At 44.5% G+C, this 12,470-nt stretch overlaps 2 protein-coding genes across 2 annotated transcripts; one reads left to right on the top strand and one right to left on the bottom strand.

The window, feature by feature from the left end:
* Window positions 1-6,539: 6,539 nt before the first annotated feature.
* PtA15_8A307 (uncharacterized protein) lies at window positions 6,540-7,617 on the bottom strand (the record flags this gene model as incomplete). The annotated part of the gene is made up of 6 exons (XM_053171723.1): window positions 6,540-6,655; window positions 6,764-6,846; window positions 6,914-7,047; window positions 7,109-7,184; window positions 7,270-7,356; window positions 7,454-7,617. The coding sequence occupies 6 exons, from the start codon at window positions 7,615-7,617 to the stop codon at window positions 6,540-6,542; spliced, it is 660 nt and encodes a 219-aa protein (XP_053022958.1).
* A 338-nt stretch (window positions 7,618-7,955) lies between these two features.
* PtA15_8A306 (uncharacterized protein) lies at window positions 7,956-8,993 on the top strand (the record flags this gene model as incomplete). The annotated part of the gene is made up of 1 exon (XM_053171722.1): window positions 7,956-8,993. One exon carries the CDS (start codon window positions 7,956-7,958, stop codon window positions 8,991-8,993), a length of 1,038 nt encoding a protein of 345 aa, XP_053022957.1.
* Between the last annotated feature and the right edge of the window lie 3,477 nt (window positions 8,994-12,470).

Below are 12,470 nucleotides of genomic sequence, written 5' to 3'. Positions count from 1 at the left end.
AAACAATGGATGACTTCCCGTGGGCTAAAAAGCCAGATCTGTCAAGCCAGGTTAAACCTTACTGGCTGATGAGAACTTGATCTCAATCACTTTTCACCAGCCAGTGAAATTTTAGTCTGTACGGGGGGCGTAGATCCTACAGGAAGTCTTCCAATGGCCGGTCAATATGTGTTCCTCCCACCGGTGGCGACTCCAACATCTGTCAAAACAATGGTAACAGTCTTAGAGACACTCTCTCCACCACCTCCAAGCTTGCCAGATCATTATCTTACGCATTTTTCTTGCTCTTGGCCTGCCTTTATTTTGAGCTTTGATCTTGTTTTCCTAGAGTCTCTCTTCCCAAATACAAGCTAAATTAATAAACAAACAAGCCATACAAATCACAATTGAGTAATATATTTATGTACAAAAAAAGCAAAGGATTTAACAAACTCCCAGCCTGTGACATGCCACAGGTGAAAAGAGACCGGTCTTAACCCGCTCAGCCTGGCGCAAGTGCGTGGGGCAAAAGTTGGGGCTGGAAACCCCTCAGCCAATTGCAAGTGCAATTGGGGAGGGTGAGGATTGCCACCAGTTCTCTGCAAATGCAAGAGGAGGGAGGATCACCTGGGGCAGAAAACTTGGTGCAGGAGATGCCCCCTTTATATCAAGTTGTCATGATTTGAGTGCTTCATTCTCAGTTTGGCCCAGGATGGCCCGGCCAGAAAGCCACAAGCTGCCACTGTGACCGTTGCCATGTGATGGCTGCCAGTGCAATGTTACATATGTACAACAATTCCGATTGTTGGCTTGGTACAGGCTTACAGCCACTCTACCCCTGAAGCCTACCAACCCAAGCCAGCGCACGGCAATCTGGCAGGGAGTCGAACGCATTGGGGCACAGGGCACACGAAGCGCCACCTGTGGGTTCCCCCAGATGTACCGCCTTAGGGTACTCGTCAGGGGCGTCGTGGATCCCCACTTCCCAATGGGGCCAAGTGGGGCCACCACAAAACCCATGCCGCTGTTTGGGCGCCCTTGTGACGCTGATCTCAAGGGCGCTTGCATGTCGCCCCGGTCATCTGGGCTCAAAGGATTGATCCGCCACGGAGGAGTCCGCTGGGCGTTTGGTGAGGCCATGGCGCCATTTGGGCGCAGGCCTGGTGACGCCGTGTGACCTCGTGTGACTCAAGAGACCCGAGGACGCCGTCAGCAGTCGTCATTGAGTCGCTAAAACGCTCAAGGCCACAGTGTATGTCCCACCGTCAGGCTTGGCTGGGGCCGATCGACCAAGCGGCACCAGCCATCTCTTGCCTCTGCTCTTTGTGGCCGGCGCAGTTCTCTGCCCCCCAATGGGAATGTGTTCAAATTGTGTCTGGTAGCGGCCCAACCATAATGCAATCTGAAGCCCAGAAATCCATGCTGTCTGAAACCCAGACATTGATGCCATCTGAAACCCTCGTTCAAATGGTTTCAGATAACAGCAAGTTTACATACGTACATAGCAGGTTATTCCTGTGAGGCATGAGCTCCATCCCGTGTCATCCCTCCAAGCGGGTGACTTCGATCTCCGATATCATTCTTTCCAACAATCACCCACTCCCCTTTTGTGGCAGGATATCGCCTCCCGACTTCAGAAGGGTGCGATATGTATTCCTGCCTTTCTGTATGCGCCATCAACCTCAAGGCGTTCCAATTGCGCCCACACGCCGTCCAGCCATGGCGCCCAGAAGTGATCCGCCCAAACTACGCTGCCATGGCGCCCAACTCCTGTGGGGTCACGGTGACGCAGCGGAGGACACCAATCTGACGAACCACTCCCCCGGGCGTGTAGTCATGCCAACTCCCTCTTTGTCAATGTCTGCTAATACGCCGGGCATTTTTGGCCGCCCATCTAACAACGCCTATCTCTGCAATGCAAGCCGTGCCTGCGACCAATGCCTCTCTGCCAACTCAACCCATCCCGAGTTCTTGTCAAGATCTCTCCCCGGGTAATTCTTAGCGCTCCATTGACCACCTGCTAGGTATCCCAACCAAAAACCCATCCGGCCCATGGATATGGCTTCCGCTTTTCTGCCATGGGTTTGGCCCCCACTGAGGACATCAATGCTCCCTTGGCTGCACAAAGTTTGTGTGGGGTCTGCCCGTCCCTATGGACAACATGCTGCCCTGAAATTTGCTGCAAAAAACGGAGCCCAGGCTATTGCCAGTAATTTCACAGGTCAGTATCCATGGGACTTTCCTCCCGCCCTCAAAGTCTAGCTCATTGAAACCGGGAAGGACAGCTGCCCAAGCCACCCAAAAAGCCTCATACGTGAACTTTTCCTTGATTGTGGCCAAAACCAAACTATGTATCACCCTTGAATTGGCCATTGAATTTCACATCACATCCACCCCCAAATCAAACCCACCCCCAAAATAATCTTCACTTTGGAGTCACCAGAAGTCTTGACACTAACGCTCTTGCAGACTCAATCACGCGGGGTTTAATAAAGACTGGGATTTCAGGTGAAAACAGCTTAACTAAAAGGGGCAACATTTGAAGGTATAAAAGCCAGGTACATAGTTGCCCTTCAACTGCTTGGCTTGGAAGCTTTTGCGCTAGATTAAGACTTGTCTCTCCTGCAAGCGCCGCAAAGCCGCTGAACTTCTTGCTATCTGAGATGACCAGCATAATTGCCATCACAACACCTGTTGCAGCTGCTGAAGACAAACCAACAGCAGGCGCGGTGTCTCTTGTGGCAACCCCACCAATAGTGCCATTTTGGCCCTGAGCAGTCACACAGCAGCAGGGATGAGCCTTGAAATATCTTGCTCACCTAGCATCAAGAGCTATTGTCCCCCTATGTTTTGTTGTTTCTGCTGAGGCAGATGACCCACCACCAATGGGCGCGGTATGTCTGCCGGTCAAAGTGGTGGAAGTGATTTCTGAGGCAGACACAGGCGCCAATACTCCTGCTGAATTTGGGGATCACGTAAGATAGACAAGACATCTATCTGATCTACCATCTAAGCCGCCACCAACTGCCTCAGAACCCATCATAGGTCAATCTTGTCCCAAGGTCAGCGTGGCTTTCTCCTCAAATCTCACCCAACCCACAACTTTCAAGTTGCAACCCACCAACCGCAGTTGGCCCCTGCTGACACCCTTCCCAGTTCTGCAAAATCTATCCGCACTCAATACTTCACTGCAGCTCCCACATGCAATTGGACCAAGGGGGGCAAGCCTATTTGAGATCCGTGTTTGATGATGCTTTATGGAGGTTGCATCTCTCACCAAAGGGACCACATTGCCATGTACAAGCTTTCCAAAACTACATCCAGTAACAGCCAAGGCTAAAAAGAACTGCTGCCATTTCTTATCTTCTCTTCTCTCCAGGTAAGCAATCTGATGACATGCTATACACAAACTAGCCCTTTGAGACAATCCCTTGTTTTTTTAACTGTTTTGTAATTGTTTTGAAAGTAGCCAAATAACAAATACACATATGGATAAATGGCCCTGGGAGCTTGAAAGTGCAGCGGCGTAGCCGCCTTAAACTCTAGTTGGATCTGAAAACCAAGGGATGGAGATACGTACATTTACAAAGGCAAGTGATATGGGGGGTAAAGCACCACAGAAAATTAACATTATCTGATAATAAGCCTACACATGGTGGTTTGCAGGTGTAGTTTACCATGGCACCTGACATAGGATGTACAGCAGCGCAGCCGCTTTGGCCTCTAGTGATTATAACAACATAAAAATTATTTGGAACATCAAAATTTTTACAACATTCCTTGCATTAAATGATGATTTTGGAAACCTTCAATACTATTCCAAAAAAATAACAAACAATCAGAATCAATAGACTGACATGTGAAATGAATGATAATACAAGTTTATTAAAAACACAGTTTTGCCAAAATTAAAAAAAAAAAAAAAAATCAAGGGTTTCCCCTTACAATTACTGCTATATGTCAAACTGCTATACCATGAATGATGACATTGAACCGCTATGCATGCATGTAAAGTACATAATGTTTGTAGTGATTTAGAGAATCCAGTTGATAAAATCTGAACACCAGAGGTGCACCCCTTCCAATTGCTGTTCAAGCATCAATTGGAATACATGCACACAAGGAAACCCACCCCAGTTAATGACCAACCTGGTCATTAAGGGGATACACACACAACTTGATGACTGAGTCTGACCTGGCCATTGAGTGAACAACTCCACTCCCACTCCACTTAGTGACCAACCATCATCAAGTGGATACACATAACCTATTGTCAAATCATTGGCTGAATACATACTCCACTTGGTGACCTGGACCCATGTCCGTTCATCAAGTGGATACAGATCACACAATGACTGGAAAATGTCATAAAGTGGGGAACCACTCCGCTCCAATTGATGACCAACCCCATGATCAAGTGTATAACTACCTGCTCAATGACCCAGTATTCACTAGTGTGGTAATCAATTGGAATGGAGTGGTTCCCCACTCAATGACCAGACGGGGTTATTGAGTGATGTGTATCCACTCAATGACCAATGTGTATCCACTCAATGACCCAGTCCTGGTCAAAAATTTATGTGTCCACTCAATGACCAATGTGTATCCACTCAATGAGCCTGTCCGCTCATTGAGTGAGAGTTGTGTTGGAATTCACCTATAGGTGTTCTTTCTCAAAAGAGAAACAATCCAGGTGAGTTGTACGAGTTGTACATACTCACAGGATTAAGAAACTAACATGATGATTAATCATGATTTGTTGCAGATTTGACTTGTTCTGATTTAGAACAATCGTTTAGCAACGTGAAGAGAGTGAAGATCTCTTGGCAGGATGATGTCATTCAAAGTGATGACAATCATTGTTGATCGCCAAACTCGAGGTGAGTTAACAATTGAGAAAGATTGACTGAAGGATGAAGAGTACTCACAAACTCTTATCCGAACAACAGTCAAATCTCAAGCCAATTGTCAAACACCAAAAAACAAAGCTGTAATCTCATTGATTGTATAAGCTCACCTAGTGGTGAGTAGTATATCTTTATGAGTTAAAATCATAAAACAGCAAGATTAAATACTGATAAATAATGAATCTTATTATTAGTATTTAACAAAGCTCACAAGTAGTAAAACTGTTTGTTACCAATAGTAACAGCAGTTACTTGTATTACCTCATAAATTAAAGTCTAGAATTAATAAAATATACTGCTTGCAAAGAATGATAGCTAATCAATTGTTTTAATCTATCTTTCTTTTTAGATTAAAATTCTTTGGAAACTATTTTTCTTTATAACTTCCTTGTCTCATAACTCAACAATAACTAGCTCGTATTATCTGCTTTTAAGGTGTTAGATTTATTATTGTATAATGTTATCATTAGAAAAATAGTTACTTACTTTACAAAATAAAACCTTTAAGTTTTCTGAATTCTTTCAAGTTGTAACTCCAATTTTCTAAAAATTGGCAAAAATATAGAAAAAGTTATAAATTTTTGCTGCGGCACCCCAAACCCACCAAAATATTGCAGCGGGCAGAATACCCTCTCCTGAGACTGAAAGTAACATGGTGAGATGCATGGCATTAGCACACCCCAGAAATGGGTCCAATTTGGCAGATTTCCTGCCAAGGAAAACTGCCAAAACCTTAGCCACAGTGCACCAAACCTTCACAGCGGGAAGAATACCCTCTCAAGAGCACATGGTGATCAGGGGGTTTGATGATAAGGATTCCTACCTCCTGCAACACTTAATTTCTTGAATTGCGGGTGACATACTTACTTAGAATTTGGTGTGAAGTCCAGCAAGAAATCACCCAAGAAACCTCAAAACAATATTTGTGAGTGCTCAAACTCCTTACCGGGCTTCCTTATTCTGAAACCCCCTATGAATGGCATTAGCTCACCATAGGAAAGGGGTGTGCTACTGAGTGCCTCTGGCACAGTTAATAGTGCCTGTGACATTGTTAATAGTGTCTCCAGCACAGTTAATAGTGCCTCTGGCATTGTTAATAGTGTCTCCAGCACAGTTAATAGTGCCTCTGGCATTGTTCACAATGTCTCCAGCACAGTTAATAGTGCCTTTGGCATTGTTAAAAGTGTCTCCAGCACTGTTGATTGTGCCTCTGGCATTGTTAACAATGCCGGGACATCCACCTGCAGGCTGCTAAAGGCAAGCCAATCCTTGCCCGGACCGTTGGAGATGCTCTAAGTGATTCACAAACTGCTGGTGGCAAGATCAGCAGCCAAACCTTTTCACTATTGACTTTTGCTTATTCTCAGAAAGTGTTTAGGTTTGATGGGTAGCTCCCCTTTGGAAGCAATATCCCATGATCAAATTTTGCTGAGATTTTGCCTAAGCAAACAGGCCTTTTTCAAATTTGCATGTGTTGTGGTCTAACAAAACAGACCTTGTTCAAATTGGGATGTGTTTTGGTCCAACATGAACCTCCCTCTGGTTCAAGCCATGTACTGGAGCTTCTCGATTGACTCGAATTTTTGTGTGCTCGGGAGCTGGTCACAGAGAAAGGGAAGTAAGATTACAGATCTTTAAGGATGTCTGGAGTACTTAGTCGTCCCAGTCCGACGAATTGCCATCTGAATCTTGTCTGATACCCGATCCGGATTTGGCTCGTTGATGAGGAGCTTGAGCTGGACCATTATTAACCTCGTCTTTGACCAGATCTAAAACAATCCAACAATGACGTTCGTCAGTCTTCTTGTTGACCTGCAACCTCACCTATGTCTGCTCTGAGGGCTGTAGGAGATATGGTCTAGGAAAATGAAACTGACTAGCTTGTTTTAATCGTAATTCGAGGGCTAGTAGGTTGATTTCTTTGCTCGATTCTCCCGTTATACCCTCGAATCCAACAATCCTGTGACACATCATTAAGAGGTCAAGTTTCAGCAAAAGTAAAAAACAGATTGGGGCGTGGTACTCACCGATCCTTTGAAACTCCATCCAAAAATCCAACTACACAAGGTAAGATTTTGATCTGCAATTTATCTACCAACCAGGGTACGTTGGCAACATCTACTCTTAGGAATCTGGCGGAGAAATACTTCGATGCGAGCACCTAAAAAAACAGATCGGTTTCGAAACGTTTGCAATCTTTTGCACTCATTTTGTGACCTCACCTCTAGTTTCTTGTCCATCGTTTTACATCGTTCGAAATCTGGGTGAAAGAAGTGTACGACTGCAGTCTTGGCTTTCCTAGTATCCATACACGCACGTATATATTAGACTAGATTGAGGGACGTCAGAAGTCATCCAAGTTTCTCGATCATAAGTGACTTACGCAGTGATTTGAATCAGCTTCTTTTCCTCCTTGATTTCCACGTATCTTCCGTGATTATTTTCCGACATTTGTTGGCTTTTGGTGAATCTAAAAACATGAATAAGTGATGGTAATAGTATGTAAGCTTTTGAAGCAATATCCGATGACAAGAAGAAAACTAGAAGACTGGATTCCGCTCGCTCACTCCTTTCGCAACTCTTCCAGTCGTCGTTCACGAAGCCCGCTCAACTCAAAGTCATCGTCTAATTGGGCCAAGAGCGTTGCATCGTCGTCGACCTGCTCGTCCTCTGCGCCTTCGTGCCGTTTTGCTGTTATCGACCCTGTCTTTTCTGTGTTCGATGAAGCCATTGTATATCTATCCGGTTGGGTGGTGGCTGTACAAGGAGGGAAAGGCCGGTTTGTAACACGTCTTCATGCTTTTTTCCTGCCATCCATCCATTTTCGTGTGCAAGCTACATGATCGATTACTGCCTCCGCGCGCGCGCACCGCCGCCATTGAATACCGCGGACCCTTTATACAAATCGTCTGTGAAGCAAATTTGGAAGCATCCGTTCAGCCTCTCCTCGTAGCAGGCGGACTTCCAGGAACCACATGTCTCGGCGTGATATCCTCTGAAGCTTTCCTCTTTTGATAACCAGATTTTGCGCCGGGGCCTCTCCAGTCATCCTTCCGCACCAGCGAAGCAATGTCGAAAATCTGTTCGGTTTCTCTGAGAGGTATTTATCAAGCACGCGCGCCTACCAGCCATCTTTCTAGAAACCTCAAGCCACCATCACACACTGTCTCCGAAAGCCAATGTCGACGCTACCTTTCACAGCGCCGCCCAAAACCGTCGACGTTCAAAAATAAACCTTCCAAGGGGGCCGCGATAGATCCAGTACTTGACGATGATTCACAAAACCTGACGAAACTTTCATTTGATGCACCTGCCAACCTGAGAAAACAAGCCTTAGAAATGTATGCCCAATGCAAGCTGAGCGAACGAGATCCTACAACCCGGTTCGCAATCGTTCGGCAGATGAGGAACCTGGATCTGCCGCCCCACCGGGAATTGTGGCAAGGGATCAATGCGACGGACGAGCTGGCACTCTACCGATGGGTGGACGAGGCGTTTGGCCAACTGATTTATCAGAAAGGTCTATGGAGACCGAGCGACGATTGGGGTCCTGAGGACGATAAGGCTGAAGCCATCCAACGAGTCGAAAACCTCAGCCTACTGCGTACCGTCTACGAGGAACAGATCGTGAACCCCTTGAAGGAGCACTTTGGAGGCTCCGAGGTGACGATCGCCCTTTCGGAACTCAGCGACGACCAGAAGCTCTACAAGGAACCCGCAATCATCTGGCAATCCGTCGACCGGAAATCCGGTGATACCTCACTTGAATGGATGAGTGAATACACCGCTGACGTCGTCTGGCCCGGACTCGTCCGCTGTCAGCCCAGCTACCAGGTCGCTCGTAGGTACTGGGAAAACGAAGCCAGGCTGTTCTCCCAATCGGTTGGTGGTGTGGCTCGTGGAATGGGAGAGAACGGCGAGATGCTACCCTTCGAAACCGATGACCAACGCTCTCAATCCGACTCCTCACTCGATCAGAACACCCTCGAATATACTTCCCCCATACTCACTTCCGCTCAAGCTAATAAACGAGCTGCTGAAGCCGTCCTGATCAAAAAGTTCCTCGAAGAAAGAAACCTGTCCTCTAAAATAACCGTTCAACGATAGCCATACTCAGTCTTTTACGGAGTTGTTTGAAATTAAATGTATTGTGATAGTCAATATACAGCATCTGTTGCCAATCGGGCAGAACGTTAAAGCGTGACGTTCTTATGGACATCGGTTACGTAAACGTGTTATTCTGGGAGTCTAGTCCAAGTGTGCGAGGTCTGGTATAGATAGTAGTCATTAAGCAACAGTCAAGGCCAGGGAATCTGTCCCAACAGCGTCGATGTTGCAAGTTTCCTTGTATGTGTTTATATCAAAGTACATTCACCCAGATTTCAAATGAAGATGTTCTAATCCCCTTACTCTGACTTGCACACACTGTAAAAAAAAACTCAAGAAACTGCTGCCAGTTGACACGCAATATTACAAAGGGGCTGTGACACTTCAAACATATATATATATATACTAGCCATATAGTTTGTGTAGTTCTTCTCAATGCAACCACCTTCTTTATCCTTTGCTTTGAAAAACCACTCTTTTTTGAATGTTAATCTCACTAAACATGAAGTGGAACAGACATTTGCTTCATGGAGTGTTTTCCATCATTATCTGCAGGGCAACTGCTGAATTCCAATATGCTGGGACAGAGCTGTTGGAACCCACAACTGATTTGGGTTTGGCAGTGCATCCAGTCAATTGTCAAGTTGATTCCAGAAAGGCAAATAGCCACGTTAATATTAACCCCCCTAAGGATAATACACTAACTCTCTCTTGTGACTCAATCACCACCAGTATTCCTCAAGGCAATCTTGGTTTTGCAGTAAAACATTGCAGTCACAACACTCACCACATTGATTTTGCAAAGCCTAATGAAGGTATGATGGGTGGAAGGAAAAATGATGGATCAAACGCACTGACAGAATCAGTTGGACAGTTTTTCAAGCCCTTGGGAAGGTTTTCAGCTCAATTGGGTACTCCCAATTTAAAGGAGACTGCTGACCTATTCCCAACTGAATCTAGTTTCCAACAAGGAACTCAAAAAGCCAGTTGGACCACAGAAGCATTTATCTGGAGGTTGGGACAAGACCAAGCAGGCACTTCAATTGCTCATCAGAAGAAATATTCAGTTCCCCAGCCAGGAATACAGGCAATCAACCAGTATTTAAAACAGGTTGAGAAACAGCCATTGGGAAATGATGGGTTTGACACCCAAAAATCTCCAGAGAGAATTCCTGTGAAACACAAACCAATCAATGGTGAATGCTTTACCATTGGTTCCAAAAGAAAGAAACCTGAATCATCAGGAGCTTCATCATATTTCCATCCTTCTGATCAAGATGGAAATAAACCTTCCATTCTTAAAATTGAGGGTATTATTCAAGGAAGATCACCAAGAGAAGGCCAATTGGGATCAGTAAATTTCCATGCCAGATTGGTAAAAAAAGAGAAATCACTTGTTAGTCAGAGGCTTGAAAGCTTAGAAAATTCCAAAAATTCCCATCTAGAAAGCCCAAATGATAAATCAAAAAGGCTCAACTTATACAACATTCTCAATGAACAAAATAGAGCCAAGAATCAGAATATTATCAATATTAATCAAAATATTGCCACAATCCAGGAAATACATAGAAAGAATCTTGAGACAATATTGAAAGAACTCCCCAAACCTACAGAGGGAGAATTTTTGCTGCAAGAATTTTTTTTTAAAACCATTTGTGGTATTTTGAAGCAGAAGCAACAAGGAATATTGGCGCGTCATGTCCCAATTAAAATGGTTAAATTAAACAAACATCAGGGAATATGGCTCACATATTGGAACAGGCATGCAAATGTTGATTTCAATGAATTCAAAGATACAGATTTGTTTGACATCCCCTATATATTCCCTTCTTTCTTGGTTTATGTTGAGATGTTCATTTCAATTTTGCCTTACAAGAAAAACAGACCAGTTTCAGAGAAAATTGACTATCCAAAGGAAATGCATAAGGCTATTGATTTTTTTAAAAAGTTCAAGGAATATATAGAAAACCCTTTATATGATCCTAACTTTGGTGAAATGTTGGAAGAGAAGAGGATGATAATTTTGAAATATACTACAAGTACACAAAAGGACACAATCTCAATTCTTTGGCATTTTATAGATGGTTGGATGATAATGGAACATCCAGATATTTGGTATTCTCTCAAAATGCAATATGACCAAACGATCCACCCATGTGTGAAGGGATTTTTTAATAGTCTTTTCTCTTATGGATCTGAAAATCTTACTGGAAAAATCAAAAACATAATCAAATCAGATCATCCTTGAATATATGTTTATTTACATTTTAATGGGATACACCACCGGTGCCAATCATATGTTTTGTTTTTACTTTTTTCATCCTCAAGTCTCATTTATTGCTACAAATCTTAGTTTACTCAAAGAATTGAATCAGGTTAGAGAATTTTGGATTGGACCCATTTCAGGAACTGCCTGGAGGGTAGCAGCGGTACTTTGGTAGGTACACTACCACAGGCACTGCCAGTGTTTACCTGGATATATGAACTTGCTCAGGCATGAATGTCAATTCATGCTTCCTGGCAATCAAGAGTAAGAATCCATAGTCTTGCTTGCTGGAAGATTCTTCAAATTTTGACTTTACAGTCCACATTTCCAAGATAATATATGTTCCAACATTTCCAGCCATTGATACTGCAAAATCTCCATGAAAAGGGGGAAATAATGTTGGCCATTGAGACTGATAATAGTTTATGGCCAAGATGTTCTGGCCATTGAAACTGTGCAGTCTTTGTTGGAATTTCACACCTCTGTCTCTTTTTCTTCCCTTTCACTCATCTGTCACTCCCTTCATTCCTTCCAGATGAATATTCATTCCCACCGTTGTGGAACTCCGACCGGTGCTGGGCCGTCGGCAGTTACTAGAAGGGAATGTTGCGCTGGTGCGCTGCCTTCACGGTGATCCGGGTGATGTGTGAGTCTGGGGAATCGACGATAGCGGAAATGGAAGGGGATTTTGTTTTGAGACAACGGGAGGTAGATTCCCGTTGGCGGTAGTTTATTTGTTGGGAATCTGGGAAAAGAGCCGGCGAACTGGACCGGGAACCGTGATCTTAGAGGAAAAGAATCTCGAAGAGGATCGGCGCGGGGCTGAGAGGGGAAACTCAGAAGCTCCGCGAGTATATTGGTGACCAAAGGATCAATAAACTTTAGATTCGAGTTGATGAGATGATCTGACAAGGAAAATTTTGGTTCAGACGAATTCCCATGCCGCCCCATCTTCTGAGTTCGAGCTGAACTCAGACTCCGGGAACTGTGACATGCTGCGGACAAGTCATCATACACCCGCGCGCACAAGCGCGCAACAACAGCAACAACCACGGAAGAGTAAGAAGCAAGAAACAACAGCAACAGGAGAAAAACCAACCCTCCGCATAACAAAAACCTTTCCAACGCGCGCTTTTTAGAAATGGAAGAACATAAGACAGGAAAAGAAAATGAAAAGCAACCAAGCAAACACAAAAGAAAACCAAGGCCTA

The sequence above is a fragment of the Puccinia triticina genome, chromosome 8A, assembly GCF_026914185.1.
Source record: "Puccinia triticina chromosome 8A, complete sequence".
Classification (NCBI taxonomy): Eukaryota; Fungi; Basidiomycota; class Pucciniomycetes; order Pucciniales; family Pucciniaceae; genus Puccinia; species Puccinia triticina.
This window is presented reverse-complemented; position numbering and strand designations above follow the sequence as displayed.